The 17849-nt window shown below is 37.4% G+C and overlaps 1 protein-coding gene across 2 annotated transcripts in view; it reads right to left on the reverse strand.

The window, feature by feature from the left end:
• The window catches only part of snx29 (sorting nexin 29), a 136047-nt gene that overhangs the window by 96262 nt on the left and 21936 nt on the right, over positions 1–17849 (reverse strand). For both annotated transcript variants that reach the window (XM_051915579.1, XM_051915580.1), the window contains exon 14: positions 9472–9557. In XM_051915579.1, the coding sequence (XP_051771539.1) occupies positions 9472–9557 (86 nt within the window). The remainder of the gene's footprint in view (positions 1–9471; positions 9558–17849) is intronic.

The following is a 17849-nucleotide window of genomic DNA, read 5'->3' on the forward strand; positions in this document are numbered from 1 at the left end:
AGAAAAGCAAGTTAATAGCCATTATATTCTTGAACAATTATGATATATAATGATTATGTCTTGAAATATATCTAGGTATTTATATCTTGAAATATATATTCACTGATATTAAAATTGTGGCAAATACCAATAAGCAAATACCAGTAAGCAAATACCAAAAATTTTGTTATGTGAATAACCGATGGCTGATATTAAAATTCTTTACTACTGTATGATTTATTTTTAATAAATCAAAAATAAAACTTTTTTAAAATGTTTTTAAAAGAAGTCTCTTATCCTCACCAAGGCTGCATATTTGATCAAAAATACAGTAAAAACAGTAATATTATTAAATATTATTACAACTTAAAATAACTGTTTTCATATATTTTAAAATGTAATTTACCTGATGTGGCAAAGCTGAATTTTCAGCGGCCATTAACTCAAGTGTTCTGTGTCACATGATCCTTCAGAAATCATTCTAATATGCTGATCTTATGCTGAAAACACATTTATTATTATAATCAATGTTGAAGACAGTTATGCTGGGAACTGTGATACAATTTTTTTTCAGAATTTTCTGATGAATAGAAAGTTCAAATGAGCTCTATTTATTTGAAATAGAAATGTTTCGTAACATAATACAGTAAATGTGTTGAGTGTCACTTTTGATCAATTTAATGCATTCTTGATGAATATCTTAATTTTTTTAACAAAAAAAAAAAAATCATACAGACCCAAGCAGTACAGGGCTCCAGACTAAGATTTGAGAGCAGTTGCTCCTGTGTAACTAAGTTCTACAGATGGTGGCACCAGCACCTGATTTGGTAGCGCTTATTGGGGAGGTAATTTAATCAAAAAACTTACCATTATTTGCATTAATAAGTGTAGTTATTAATAATTAGGGATGCACCGATACCATTTTTTAAGGACTGAGTATGTGTACCGATACTTTTTTCTGGTACTTGCCGATACCGATGCCTATACATTTATTAATTTTTTTTTTTAACCTGCCTTTCAAAAAGTGCTAAACAAATATTACAGAACAAATGTTTATAACATAACACTATGAACCAATGTAAACAACCTAGTGACCAGATTTCTCATGGTGGAATATGGACGAGTGGGCAATATGACCATGATATGAAAAATTTTATTTCACGATATATAAATACATTCATTTAACATCTTTTGTTGTTTTATTAACATTAATGACAGACAAGGAGGAGAGAGAGCGCGCACACACACGCGAGAGAGAGCGCTTCTGGTCTGTCATTTAGTGCAATTTGCATGCAGTTCGCAATGTGTCAGTTGTCATCATTAATTTTGAAGTATTTCTACACCCCTGAAGCTGACATTGTTTCTGCTGCCGCTGGTGTCTCTGTGCGCAGAAAATTCTGTCAATTACGTCACGTGAGGTATCGGTCTTTGGTATCGAGTACGAGTACAAGTACATGAGCTTGGTATCGTGCATCCCTACTAATAATATTTCATATTTATTTCTCAGAGTTGAGATGCAGATAAAATGAACTTTTTATTAACAACAGTAACATGCAAAAACCTCATATTTATAGGGAAAAATGTAAATATTCTACTGTTATTAAATGTACCTTTGTTCTTCTATAGTATCATACTGAACTGACCGACAGCTTTAGTGATTATACAAAGAGCGTTCTTTACTTGCTTTTTGCGCAATTCAGTGACAATTTAAAGAAAAGTTTGTTTTTCATGAGACGTTTCTTACTTTATACTTCATGCTTTTCATACTTCAGTACAAAAAAGTGCCACACTCTGAAACAAAATAGTTTTCTTGATGATTTGATACTTTACAATAGTGATTTCATAATGTCTAAATATAAATTCAACAGCAATAATAATTAATAATTAATAAGCAAATAAGTGTTCCTCTGCTGCCACCTACTGGTTATAGTGGTAATTTCAAGTCTTTTTTTTTTTTTTTTTTTTTTTTTTAAACAAAAGTGTTTGTTTGCCACCAAGTGTTAGTTTTACTACATCTTGAAACTTTTAGTTTTACAAAAGGGGACAGTCTTTGAAGGATGAACAAATAATGTTTTTGGTCATTATATTAAATATAACATTTAAATTTGATCAGCTTTGAAGTTCTGGATAAAGCAGTGTGAAGAATAATATAAAAACATTTGACTATTTCTGCCACAATACCATGGTTAGAGTTAGCATTACTACATTAAATGCATGGTGAATGTTGGTGATTTGTGGACTGAAAAGCCTTCTATTATTTGTATAGCACAATGTTTCTCCTGGTTTCCACGTCAGCACTGTTTGATCTGACATCTTTAGCTTATAACAGAGAATTCTGCAGCTCAAATGAGTAGCAGTTTTGTTCTGCTTTTGTTTAGTTTGCCGTTTGATATTTCTCATATGCTCTTGGTGGAGCTACTGAACGTGGAGTTGGCACCAGTGCGACCTAACAAAATTTAGTTACACCGCCAGGAAAAAAGGTCACTACATGCGCCCATTTGGTCACAATCCAGAGCCCTGTAGTATGCCCTCGTAATAGACGTGTATCAATTTGGTCCAGAGTTATCAAAGAAGGCAACACAGAAATTTTAGTGTCAAACAAATCCTGCTGCACAACCACTGTACCATAGCTCAGAGCCTCAGACAAAAGAGTTTCTGATGTCTTTATTTACCTCGCTTTGTGTTTTTTTATTCAAGATCGAGTCTCACTGAGATAACGACTTGAGTAATGATGGGCAAATGTAGTCCACCCTCTGCCCTTTTTACTCGCCTGTCTGTTTCTCTCTCTCGGGTAGCGCGGCAGGACCTGAATCACAAATTAGTGTCGGCGTCACACTCTGACTGTCAGAGGAGATCTTGAGGTCCACCATAGCCAAGAACCAGAGCGCCCGCTCTGTCGCCGGAGGGAAGCAACTGTGGAGTGTTGGAGGATGGCTTGACAGTAAATGAAAAATAACCACAGGCAATAGAAGCCATCGCTGTCCAGGTGCTCCCACCGAGGTATCTGGTGTACACCTGCTCGGCCTCTCTATCTTTAGGCACGACGGCAGTGCAATAATGGACACGGCTTGAGTCGAGAGTTATGAGGTCCCTGTTTAACCTGCGGGCGATGATTAAAATGTTCATTAACACCGTTCATTAAAAGGTGATCAGGTACGTCATCCCCCTTGCTGAAGACCACCTGGCCCCACCTACGCTGCCGCTCATCTCCGCTCTGCTGCGAACGCACCCCCTCTGATTAATAAAGACCAAGCTCTCTCATACACGACGGGGATCCGCATTAGTCAAAGTAAACACAATAACCCACATTACCCACACAAGGCTGCACACTCATCTACACCTCTACACCAACGCAGAGGCGCGAACAACAAAACGGCTTCACTTCCAGAGCCCAACAGGGACGAGTAAATACAATCCGCCGTGTAATGAATTCGAAACATGAAATTATTAACGCTTTTCTGGCTGCACTAGTGAAGAATGGCCTTCATTGACTCATTAACTGTGGCTGTCATCGGAGAGAGGCGAAAGCCCGCCACGTTTATTCATTTTTAAATAGCACCCTGATCCATTTCCTGAACTAAGATTCATTTAGCTTGTCAGAGGCTCAAACAAATGAATGCATTATAAGTCAAGGAGGGCTGATGAAGCAATGAATCCATCACATTCAATTTGAATGCCAAAATCTTGTTCCATGGTTAACATGGGATACATCCAAAGAGTTTGAGAGTGTATAATAAATGCGATGAAATTTAAAAAAATAAATAAATAAATTAAATCACTAAACACTAAAATCAATTGTTTTAAAGGGCACCAATTAATTTAGGCATCACAACATTAAAATGTACAGTATGAAAAATGGATATTCATTTTAAGACTACATTTAACAGTGGTTTTAAATTAGAGTTTTAAAGATTAACTTTAATTGAGCATTATAACATGGCAAATGTAATCTAGGGTTGGCAAGATTTTTTTTGTTTGTTTATAAAAGAAGTGTCTTATGCTCATTACTCCAGTCTTCAGTGTCACATGATCCCTCCGAAATCATTCTAATATACTGATTTGATTCTCAAAACATTTCATATTATTATCAATTTTGAAAACAGCTGGGCTGCTCAACATTTTTGTGGAAACCGTGATCCATTTTTTCAGGAATCTTTGATGAACAGAAAGTTCAAAAGAACAACATAAATTACATACATTACTGTCATATTTAATCATCATTCTTGCTAAAATAAAAACACTTTTTTTTTTTTATTTAACATAAGGGTAGGCAAACCACACTACTAACCAAGAGCATAAGTCTTTCATATGGGAGGTGTTCTTATTTTCAAAAAAGGTAGACTTGAAAAGAAAAGTATGTAGCAGTTTTTAAACTTCATCTGAGATGAGATGTGCAAACTGTCAGCTAAAAAACAGCACAGCGTCAGAATGCTAATTAAAGCAACACTGCTAAAAAAAAAAAAAAAAAAAATGTATATAAAAAAGGAAAAGAATCTAGATAAACTAGTCGACCTTGCAAATTGACTAGTTGGTTATTGGACGACTGGTCAACCACTGTGAGCAATTCCTGTAAGTTCTCAGTTCACGCTACACAGATACAGATTTATCTATTATAACAAGCTGCAGAACTACCATTCATCGTCTGAGACAAATGTAATGTTCTCTCAGCTCGGGTTATCCCAAAACTGATGACTCTCCCTTTGACCCATATTTCTAGAGAAAAGGAGGGAAAGAAAAAAAAAAGAAAAAAAAGAAAACCCCAGCTGCTTTTGCTCTCTTTGCAGCCTCTGAAAGTGACAAGACATTTAACCTCCCTCATTTGCATGATTTCCTGTTCACTTCCAATGCCTAATAAAAGAATATTTGATATGGGAATGAAAAAGATTCTTCAATTTCACATTTTGGTGGAGCGAGGCGTTTATCTAATTGCATGCTCTAATCCAACACTTGCAAAACCGTGATAGCAGTTCAACTTTGGGGAGACACAAGAAATTCTTTTTAAACATACCATGATCTCAGAAGCGTGGGTTCACGAAAGATCACATCGGGAGCACACTATCATTAAAGCAAAACTTTCAAAAGAGCTCATATCGTGTGCTCACAGTCTGACAGGACATGAAAAAGGCTTGTATTGTGCGCTTGTATATCAATTTGATGTATCCCAACCATCCTTTTCAGTTGATGTTCAACATCAAAGTCATAGTACAGTACGGACACATCATTAGCCAAGAAGGCATGGAGGGAAGAACCATTTAAGCCCTGTTCTACAACCTAGTGAGCTACCTTGCTGTCTACAGCCTACATAGGCAGCATCCTTATCATCATGGAGTCTGATACGTGAAAGCAGTGCACCATTCAAACGTTACATACAAACGTTACGCACAAAAGACTCGACTCACAATTGATTTGAATAGAGCTCGAGGTTAGCACGATGCTAAGCTACGATAGCACAATAAAAAATAAAAGATAAAATAATAAAAGTCAATTTTTTTAAACTAATTTTCAAAAAAATTCATTGTTTTTTTATTTTAATTACATTTAAGTATTACAATTTCTCACATTAATTTACACTAAACTATTTTACATCGATACTCGTAAATGGAAAAGGTTTATTTACATTGGCATTTCTTGTATGTCATCTTGGCATTATCTTGAGCTGGCCACAATGCATTCTGGGTGTGCATTCCCTGCATAGGTGGCCGGGCGGGGCGGGGCGGGGCAAGTGGGGGGGGCCGGTTCAGCCACCCTCCTCTAAAAATATAATTAAAAACCACACTGTGTATTGTAAATAATATAATGATATAATATTATAACACCACAAACGCAAACGGGGCAAACAGTGCCCCCTCCCTTGCCTCATAATGCTTTGGTCCACTGCCTGCTTTCCTCCTTTACCTCACCTACACACACAAGTCCGGTGGGAGAGAACCAGTGTTGCCAGGGTCGTGGTTTTCCTGCACAATTGGGCTACTTCGAAAATGCAGTCACAGGAAAAATTACATTGCGGGGTTTTTTGAGGGGGGTACTGTTATAATGTACCGCGGCAGCCAAAAAGTTTATCTGTAGACAAGGAAAATGAAAAAGGATGATTTTACTAATGTGTATTATCCTTGTAATGAATAACTGGCAACCTAAGTAGGGAGGAGAGATGGTACATTTGACAACACAAACTATTACGTGAGTTTCACCCACAGCAGAGATTTTAAGGCTTTCATATAGTAGAAATGAATGCGACATCAGCCAAAGCATGTCACTTATAAGTCTGCATGTTCTGTGTCTCTGTGTGAATGAATGTCGTTTTTTCGTCTAATACACAAACTCAAACACACGTCATGCTTACTGTGTTTTTTTTGTGAAATTTACGCCCCTGATTCCCTGTGAAAGATACACAAAATATCTCTCATAAAATGTGGCTAAAACAATGTAGAATTTGATTAAAGGAGGCCTAACCTTTTAAGCCTAACCAATTACTATGCCTAACCTTCAAATTGGGAGCGTATCTTTGATGCTTTAAAATGCTGCCTCCATAGGCAGCTCACTAGGTTTTCAAATGGAGTATTAGACTCACATGTGGTGGCCTCTATTTTTCTAGTTTTTATTTCTTGCAACAATGGAGAAAGAGAGAGAGAAAGCCAGAGAGAAAGCAAATGGGGAAATTTGCATCAATAGTGCTGCCTGGTGCATCCAACAAGGAGCCATAATAGACCTGGCATACACAGCATGATCCGGCCGTATAAAACTCTTCATTAGGCATCCGTTTGGGGTTTCTCTGAGGCTCAATCTCCTGTAGGACTGCTCTTCCACACACAGATCTAACTGATACTGTAATAGCGCAGCACAATGACGAGCTGGGAGAGCTGTGACTGCTGATCTGTGAAGATGAGCATGTATTGTCAAATCCATTAAAGAGATGCAAAGCGCAATCATAAAGGTTCACAACCAATTGTTGCTGGGTGTACATCCCCCAGTTAACTGGATTTATTGGAGGGCTGAGACACAAACAACACACACAGGAATTTTGATAAACTCTTCTCATTTCAGCTCTCGTAAGGCACACTTTTACTTTGCATATAAGAGCCGTGCTACCACACTAAACTTACTGCATGGAAATATCTTACAATCTTCATCTGATGCAATCTGTTGATGAAATGATGTAGAGATAATTGAAATTCCCACCATATCGCAGAAAAACTGTGAAATTATAGACACAGGCTGTTCAAACATATGACAGCATCCCACTGAGGGATGTCATGTCATTCATCACACACATGCTAATAGTCTGCAGCAATGAAGGAACAACTGCAATGCAATATTTCAATAAAAGTTTTTTTTTTTTTTTTTTTTTTAATTAGAAATATTTTTGGGCTCCTTACAAACCCTCCAGGGGCTTGGAATGTCTGCAGATTCAACGCATCACTGCACAGATAACGACGTTTTTTTACATAAAATATAATTAACAGTCTTTTTCTCAACAAAATATTTCACGTTAATGTGTTTGACTTTGATAAGGTGGTTTTATCTGGCAATAAGTTTTAAAAGTTTTTACAAGCTTTTAAAAAAAATTACTAACCACCAATTAAATGAAAATGGCTGCATATTACAGAACCTCAAGAGGCGGGCACATTTGCTATAATAGTATAGGGGTTGCACGATATTGGAAAAAAACTGGCATTGCGATATTTTGTTTTTCTGTGATATATATTGCGCGATATAGAAAAAAATTCACCAGATGACTTGAATAGCTCTATTTGGAAAGAATTAATCAATCTAGGATGATGGGCTGATTTTTTAGGTGAGTGAATACGCATAGGAAACAATGAACAAATTACAAGCATAGATAAATATAATAGAACAAAGATACAAATGAAATAAATAGTGTTTTATATTTTTCAGGTAAGTCTAACAGTATTCAGGTACAGAAATTGAATAATCAGATATAAAATAACACTGCATAGTCTTCACTGTATAAATTAAATATAATTAATCTGTTAAAACTACAAAAGTAATTTTTCTCTTTGTGTTTTGTTGTTTGATTAAAGGGTTAGTTCACCCAAAAATAAAAATTCTGTCATTAATTACTCACCCTCATGTCGTTTCACACCCGTAAGACCTTCGTTCATCTTCTGAACACAAATTAAGATATTTTTGATAAAATACAGTGAGGCCTGAATTGCCAGCAAGACAATTAACACTTTCAACGCCCAGAAAGCTACTAAAGACATATTTAAAACAGTTCATGTGACTACAGTGGTTCAACTTTAATGTTATGAAGCGACAAGAATACGTTTTGTGCGCCAAAAAAACAAAATAACGACTTTATGACAATATCTAGTGATGGACGATTTCAAAACACAGCTTCATGAAGCTTTACGAATCTTTTGTTTCGAATCAGGGATTCGGAGCGGCAAAGTCACATGATTTCAGTAAACGAGGCTTCGTTACGTGATAAGTGTTTTGTAATTTCAATGGTTCATCACTGGGGGGGCGTGACTTTGGCAGTTTGATACACGCTCCGAACCACTGAATCGAAACAAAAGATTTGTAAAGCTTGGAAGCTTCATGAAGCAGTGTTTTGAAATCACCCATCATTAGATATTCTCATAAAGTTGTTATTTTGTTTTTTTGGTGCACAAAAAGTATTCTCGTCGCTTCATAACATTAAGGTTGAACCACTGTAGTCACAAGAACTGTTTTAAATACGTCTTTAGTAGCTTTCTGGGCATTTGAAAGTGTTAATTATCTTGCTGGTGATGGAGGCCTCACTGAGCCGTCGGATTTTATGAAAAATATCTTAATTTGTGTTCTGAAGATGAACGAAGGTCTTACGGGTATGGAACAACATGAGGATGAGTAATTAATGACGAATTTTCATTTTTGGGTGAACTAACCCTTTAACATTCATGACACAGAAAGCAGCAGGAATATTAGGCTGCTGTCACTTTAAGACCGAATGCACGGATCCAAAATACTGTTACACATCCGGTTTTCTTTCTCAATTGTTTAGTTCATCATAAACAACTGTGTTTACCAGGATATTCAATGTTTTACATGCATTTTGACAATTTTTTTGCATGTAAGTGTCCGTTCAGACACAAACAGACACAGAAGAATACAGCATTCGGTGTTCACATGTTCGGTGTATCTGCGTGGCTCTGTCTGTGTGTGCGCACACAAAACAGCCGCACATTCAGAATTGAGTTCTCTTTCACAACTTCGTGCGCTCAAATGGTTTTAAGTCAATTGAATGTTTAAACTGACAGGACCTAAAACACGTTCAAATAAAAAACTTTCACTGAATGATGGTCAAACTTTGCAATTAATCCGAGAAACACATGCGTTTTGAACCGTGGAGTCTGGTCCGTACAGATTATTAATTCCTATACTTGACATCGCACATCCTGCGATGTGACTACTGCGGATGCGCACATCGCGATTTCGATGCTAAAAGGATATATCATGCAACCCTACTATAGCATGAGAACACTGCCTTACCGTCATTGCCTTGGCTGCCTTCCCTTTTCAGCATTTGGACAGCTCCAACATACTTCTTCAGCTGAACCTTCAGAACCTCATTCTCTCTGCAAAAATAAAAATATAAAAAGAGAATTAAACAAAATGCACAGGAAGCTAATTTGTTTGACAAAAACACAAACTATTTTAAATTAAAAAGTTAACATAAAGTGAAAAAATGAGCAGGCTCTCAGAGAGAAACTAAAGAAAGGCAAAGCTAAACGTGTTATTAATTAAAATAGGTTTAATTCTTAAATGGGGTCTGTTTTTAAATGAAAAGTTCTTATAAGATTGATCATGTTCTGTATGATTATGTTAGTAAATGATAAACAAAAACAGTAGCCTGACCATTTGCAGTTTAGGCCTCAAATATAATACTAAATGTTATTGTTGAATGACAATAATTAGTTATTTTCTTCACAAAAATTGAAAAACAACATCCATTTAAGAGGATACTGGACTTGATAGTACATACTGGGTGAAAAGATTCTGTTAATAAACAATATTTATAAAATGGTTAGTTCCTGTCCTTGATTCTGATTGGTCAATAGCTGTTTTATTCACAATAAAACACGGCTATGATCGCTTCACCCAATGGTTCTGTGCATCACTACACAACACCCTTAGGAACCACTCTTAGCAACGTAAACTGTATGTTCTCAATTGACATTGTTCATTGAAGCTTACTGTATTATGTAGAACTAGAAGAGTATTGTGAGAAAGAGATCGAATGAGTGAGTTTATTACCTGCATTCAGATTTAGCATTTTCCTTCAGGTCAGTCCTATGTTCATAATAAAAAAATCTGTTTAAATGTCTGATGTATTATCTTGTCCTTTTAACAGTTAAGGGGTTTTCCCGTGACTGACAGTGCTAGTCAAAGCATTTGTCAGTTGTGTCTTGTTCCGCGTTCACAACAATTCAGTATTTCAATTTAAAAGTCTTCGCTACTGACTGACACACTCATAAAGACAGTCTTTGCCGCCATCTAATGGCGTAATAATGTAACTTCTGTTGCTGTTCACGGACAGGGACTATTTTTTCAGGCGGAAGGAAGGCTTTTAGGGAAAGTTTTCTTCATGAAAGTTGCATTGATACATATTTTTGGCTTTAATTTTTGTATTGTGTGGTAACCATTTTATAAAAGCAATGAGGTACTCGAGGCTAGTGCTGTATCATGAATAAGTCATGGCTGAAGCAACACCCTTCAGCCGTGACTTATCACATCCCTACATCCCCTCCAGACTTCACGATACAGCACAGCCTCTCGTACCTTATTGCTTACTTAAAACATACTTCCTTTTTGTTGATTCTACATGGGGATTCAATGTGTAAATATTTCTAATTGTTAGTTGTGATTAATTACCCAACATGATTAATGGCTATTACACCTTTTTAATTGATTCACAGCCCCAATTAAAATATAACTTCAACATTATTTGTAATAACAGCTTGCACCACTGAAACAAATATTTTTATTATAGTTAGATCCTTTTATGCATTATTTTCCTGTATTTTCTATTAAAATCATCCAACACTATCCTGGCATTCAAGATATATGTGCAGTATGCATGAGGAGCCCACTGAGAGACTCCCACGGTAAGCCCTCCACTAAATTCAATTCCAGGAACTGCTTTACACAAAGTTTAATAAGGCTGTTCCAGGCAATGAGATGTGTGTGCGTGTGCATGAGCACTTGCTTACAAAGCTTGTTACTGGTGGTTTGGGAAAATCAATCAGAATCAATCCAGGTTGTGTTACTGTGAAAAACATTCCTTCCTATTCTCCCAGGACGCCTTTTGTAACTCGCTTATCACTGCCCATTTTATACCCTTCAATAGACGGAGAGAATGAAGGAGATCCAAAGGCGTCTGGCAGGCTCTCAAAGGAGGGGACTCGGTCGTTTTTCGCACCGGCGAGCTGCGCACGATTCCGCAGCGATTTAATTAAAGTTAATAAGTGACAGCTTCTCTGTGGGGAGGACTCGGCAAGTCAGGTGTGCCACATTGATCTTTTCTATTGCCCCTGCAGAGAGAGCCACAGTATGCACACATGCCATTGTATTCATATTAGAAGACTAACATCAAGCACAAGAGGGGGACTGCTTGTGTCCCTCTGAAGGGCTTATGGGTCACATAGTGGTCTACTTAACGAGTGCCACCTTGGACAGACACAATGTCATTCTTTTGTAAAATTTGCACAAGTCTAAAAAGATGTGCATGGATAAATCATTTATCCATATAACAAAAAGGTCACTGTTCTTAACAGTCAGTGGTTTCTGTTGGTTCAAAATAAACCTTTTAACTTCAATCAGGATTTAAAATTGGCCTTTCAACTGAGACTGCCTTGCTGTCAGTCACTGAAGCTCTATGGATTGCGAAAGCTGATTCCAAATCATCAGTTCTCATTCTGCAAGATCTATCTGCAGCTTTCGACATCGTTAATCATCATATCCTTCTGTCCACCCTCTCATCACTGGGCATCACAGAAACTCCACTTTGCTGAGGGGGCGGGGCCGGGGGTATCCAGAGCACATCAACTTTTCACAGGGGTTCCTCAGGGATCAGTTCTTAGACCTCTCCTATTCTCCATATACACTACATTGCTGGAACCCAATATACAGGCACTGGTTTGTCCAATCATTTCTATGCTGATGACACACAGTTCTACTTTTCATTTCAACCAGATTCAATGGTAGCTGCACGGATCTCATGACTGCCTGGCGGACATCTCAACAAGGATGAAAGAACATCACCTACAGCTCAACCTAGCAAAGACAGAGCTTCTCATCATCCCTGCCACTGTGACTGTACTGCATAATTTCACCATCCAGCTAGGTCCATCAATAATAATCCCATCAAGTTCTGCACAGAATCTTGGGGTAATCTTTCATGACCAGCTGACCTTCAAAAGACCACATTGCAAGGACAACACGATCATGATAAAACACGGCTATGATCGCTTCACCCAATGGTTCTGTGCATCACTACACAACACCCTTAGCAACCACTCTTAGCAACGTAAACTGTATGTTCTCAATTGACATTGTTCATTGAAGCTTACTGTATTATGTAGAACTAGAAGAGTATTGTGAGAAAGAGATCGAGTGAGCGAGTTTATTACCTGCATTCAGATTTAGCATTTTCCTTCAGGTCAGTCCTATGTTCATAATAAAAAATCTGTTTAAATGTCCGATGTATTATCTTGTCCTTTTAACAGTTAAGGGGTTTTCCCCGTGACTGACAGTGCTAGTCAAAGCATTTGTCAGTTGCGTCTTGTTCCGTGTTCACAACAATTCAGTATTTCAATTTAAAAGTCTTCACTACTGACTGACACACTCATAAAGACAGTCTTTGCCGCCATTTAATGACGTAATAATGTAACTTCTGTTGCTGTTCACGGACAGGGACTATTTTTTCCGGCGGAAGGAAGGCTTTTAGGGAAAGTTTTCTTCATGAAAGTTGCATTGATACATATTTTTGGCTTTAATTTTTGTATTGTGTGGTAACCATTTTATAAAAGCAATGAGGTACTCAAGGCAGGTTTGTATTGCCCAACATCAGGAAGATCAGGCCCTTCCTAACGGAGCATGCTGCACAACTTCTCGCCCAGGCCCTTGTCATTTTTAGGCTGGACTATTGCAATGCTCTACTGGCTGGACTTCCATCATGCACAATCAAACCTCTTTAAATGATCCAGAACACAGCACCGCATCCGTGACTGGTCTTCAAGAGCCCAAGAGAGCCCATCACACCTCTGTTTATCTCTCTGCACTGGCTGCCAGTTACAGCTCGCATCAAGTTCAAGACATTGATGCTTGCATAGAACAGCCACGGGCTTTGCATCCTCCTACCTCCACTTGATGAGTCTACATCCCCTCCAGAAGCCTGAGGTCTGTAAATGAGCGACGCCTCATGGTACCTTAACTGAGAGGCACAAAATCCAGAACATTTTTGTTCACTGTTCCTTGCTGGTGGAATGATCTTCCAAACCCTATCCGGAACGCCGAATCCATGATAATATTCAAGAAACAGCTGAAAACTCATCTCTTCTGTCAACACTTAACATGTGTGTGTTGCATCCTGCTGAAAAAAAATCCTTCCCTACACGTTCACTATTCCTTAATCCCTCCCTGTTCTAGCTTGTACTACTCTAAATAGTGTTTGAAACTTTGTATTAGCACTTATTGTGTTTACTGCCTTTTTAGAATAATTCACATGTTGTACTTCTCATTTTAATTAAATAAACCATAAAATGAAAAAAAAAAAAAAATACAATAAACATATAATTTTAAAATAAAAACAAATTTAAATAAAACCCTTTCTAAAGATGATGAAATATTTTTATTGTTTACCTGCATGTCAGGGGACCAGAACCATGAAGATGTTGAACAGTACAGTATTGTTAACTTATTGACGTATAAACTGAAAATCTCAGGAAGGAATATTTACTTCAAGTGTTCGGCTGACAAAAAAAGTTTGGAAATCCTTGTTCTAGAGCAGTGGTTCCAAAACTTTTTAGAGTGGAGTACCCCCTGAGGCATTTAACATCCTTCTGTGTACCCCCTCTCTTCCACTTAGACTGCACCTTTTCCATTAAGGGACAATATTTGCCCACTATATTGACTTCCCAGTGCATTTATTATCTTTATAAATACCTTTACAACATTAATAATGTTTTAAATAAAAAATAAAAAGTTCAATAGTAAATTATGCAATGATGATAAAAATGTGAAAAGTGATTCTGTTACATACTAAAAAATCTTAAAGCGTGAGTCACCGAGTCATTCTGTCATTCAGTAACGAAGCAAGTGGCTGTATTTATGAATGAATCATTGAATCAATAACTTTCACGAATGATTCGTTCAAAGCCGAAGATGCCTTCACGAAACCACGCTGTGTTGTAGTTCTGCTGTGGCTTTCGTTGTAACTATTTCGTTGCAAAATAGAGTAAATACTGATAATACTGTGAAGAACATCACTCAATATTACCCGTTTGTTTGTTGAACTGTTCTATAAAATCAATGTCACATTTGCAAACGTGTGGACTGGATTTGCATTCTTGCTTGTATAATATTATCAACATTAAAAACAAGAACTCACAAAAGGTATGTTTTGTATCAAGAGTTTAAATCTTAAATTGATCTCTATATGCACCATCTGTGCCAGGCTATTTGTTTTTCATGCTGGTAAGTTCTAAATCTACAGGCACATTGTCGATAACGGTAGTAATGTAGCGCGATCTGCTTAAGACAGCAGACTCTGACGTAACCTGTAAGCACCCATATGCACGCTGCTTCTATGGAAATGGATTTAGTCAGTTTGACCGCAAAAGATGTGGTATTTTGATTGGATGTCATGTATTTTCGGCACTGTGCCATGAAATACATGCTCGGTTTTAATGTTATTTTAAGATGGGGAAGAATTAAATGAACGAAAAAACTGAGAATTTTGTTCGCGCACCCCCTCTGTCACGTCACGTACCCATTAGGGGTACGTGTATCCCAGTTTGGGAACCACTGTTCTAGAGGTATGTGGTGCCTCACCAACTTCAATCAATGCATAAACTACATTTTTTAGAGCTGGGCGGTATATCGAGTTTGTACGATATATCGATATATATTTTTTATATAGGATACGGAATGAGGCAATACCGTTTATATCAATATACAGTGGTTTGATACGAGCGCATCTGAAAAATAAGCTAGCAGTGGACGCAGAGTGAGCTGCTGCGAGAAAAATGCATAATACAATTTGTCCTAAACATGAGACATGCTTAATATTAAGGGTTTTAAAACTAACCCATAAGACTAAGACATATAGTTAACACGTATAGTTTAAAGCGGCTTGCCCCATCACGCAGATGCTTTGAGACTGACAGATTCATGTGCTGACAGATACTCGCGCTGTTTAATGTGTTTGTGATGTGTTTTCCTCAGCGCATAACTTACATTTCACAGGTATATTCTCCATCTGTAAACATTAGAAATTCATGCAAATATTTCCATTTTGCTGTCAGGAGAGGACGAGCCTTCTGCTAGCGAATCTCCTCTAAAATTCCTCATAGACTTCCATGAACGAGCGCGCTAAACAGACAGAGCGCAATAGAATAGGATCGCCACAATTCTGACTAAAATATACATTTTGCTAAAATGTTTGTTGTTGAAATGTGCCATATGCAGAATTCTAAACCTACAAGTAAGTGTATTTTTATTATAACAGTAACTGTAAAGTCACTATTGTAATGGGGTAATCAAAATATAGGCTGATATAGCTAATTAATCTGTGCTTTTGTAATTTTCATTTTTAGTTTAGTGAATTTAACTTCTGCTTTAAAAAGCATCATTTTTACTTTTAGATTGTAATGTTATGTTAGAATGTAATGTAATTTTAAATACAGATTTTTTTTTCTTAATGCAAATAGAAAATGTAGAAAATACCAAGATATATACCGTATATCGCCATTTAGCCAAAAAATACAGCGATATGACTTTTTGCCCATATCTCCCAGCCCTACAGAGTTCTACATTTTTACCTTCAGCACTGCAAATCTAAACAAGGCCTGGACATGACTATGCATGACACCAGTCCAGATGCCCTTCCCAAAACCCATTTCCATCTCTCTAAGGCTACAGGTAAATAAAATGTCAAACACAGAACCGGCATTATGCAGCAGCTGCTACTTTATTAAGTGTTACAGAATTTGGCGATTACAGCGACAATGGAGGTCAAATACATTTCAATGTGAATCAGAAGAGCACGGTCTCGAAGTGACACGTAAACTAAACACTCTTGCAACGGTAAATACGAAAGGGTCGGTTGGTGGCGGTGCTTTCAGATACATTACTGAATTGACTTGTAAACCAGGCCAACTCTGTGTCAGTTTGCCTAAACGGGCTGATGAAAAGCAAGTGGAGGGATGCACCATCCAGGCACAGTGCAGATGTCACCAGCATGATACCAAGTGTGGTTTTCTCCCCCATAATCCTCTCTTTGACACAGCGTCATACTGACAAGCCTGCCTCCTGCTCTCGGCCGCTGTCCTCCTACTGAGCTAAATTAATTTGTTCATTCACTCCCCACATTATCCCCCTGAGGAACCACTACATTAGAGCTGATGAAATGCTCACAAAAGCAAGATGTCTCTCCTAATAATCCAACAGCACTTCAGGGAGACAAAAACCCTGGCAGCTCGGCAGCGTTCGGTGAAGTATTATTCTGACTGTCAGACGCTGCCACGGCCATCCCTTCGTCTGTTTCTGCTCGTCTGGTTAAACCTGGATGTGATGGCGTGGGAGAGGTTTGTGTTGACAGGAGTGTGAGTGTGAGAGTGTTTTGGCCTCTTGCTGTATGGATCCTACTTCTTAAATACTGCCCACTGAGCCAGGCTGAATCAATGGAGCCGAGCCCAAGAGCACGGCTCACAGGTGCTTCCTCTGAGCACACAGCCGCACCGAGCAATTCCACACCTTATTTTTAGTCTCTATCGACTGGGACAGATTAGGTTTTATTCAGAAAAACTGACTGGACTCTCAACTTTTCAGTTTGCAAGACTCTGAGACAGGAAGAAACTGGAAAGTCTTTGGTTAGAAAAACATGCTTTACTTAATCAGTGGTATTCAATTTGATGTTGCTCATATTTGAAGTGAGTTAATACATGAAACACTTGATGACTTTGAGGATAACTGTAACAATGTTAACATACGTCATTCTTTAGTTAGTCTCAGCAGCAAACCTTTTATGTATTTTTCTCACTGATTTTCTCCATAGGCACTTAAGAAAATTCTTCAATAAACAGTTATAAGCCTTAAGTCTATAAAACCAAATCAATCCGCAAGATTAATCACCACGCTTGATTTGGCAATGAAGAAAGTATTCGAAAAATGTAAAAAAGGTAAAGACTTTATAATTATAAAAGACTGAGTGAACTAATCAAGGACTATGAATTATGTATATTACTGTTCAAAAAAGTTTGGGTCATTTATATATTTTTTTAAAGGAAATTAATTTTATTTAATAAGGGTGCATTAAATTGATCAAAAGTGACAGTAAAGACATTTACAAAAGATTTCAGATATTTCAAACAAATTTTTAACTTTCTATTCATCAAAGAATCCTGAATTTAAAAAATAAAAAAAATCACGGTTTCAAATATTAGTAGTAATATTAATTAATTATTTTCAACTTGAGCAGCAAATCAGCATATCAGAATGATTTCTGAAGGATCATGTGACTGCAGAATGGAGTAATGGCTGCTGAAAATACAGGGTATGCACGTGACGTCAACGTTGACCGTTATGACTGCGGTTACGCCCACTGAGTGGCAAAAGGACTGAGTGGCAGCATTGGTTTTCAGTGTGAA

This window comes from Ctenopharyngodon idella, chromosome 12, assembly GCF_019924925.1.
Source record: "Ctenopharyngodon idella isolate HZGC_01 chromosome 12, HZGC01, whole genome shotgun sequence".
Lineage (NCBI taxonomy): Eukaryota > Metazoa > Chordata > Actinopteri > Cypriniformes > Xenocyprididae > Ctenopharyngodon > Ctenopharyngodon idella.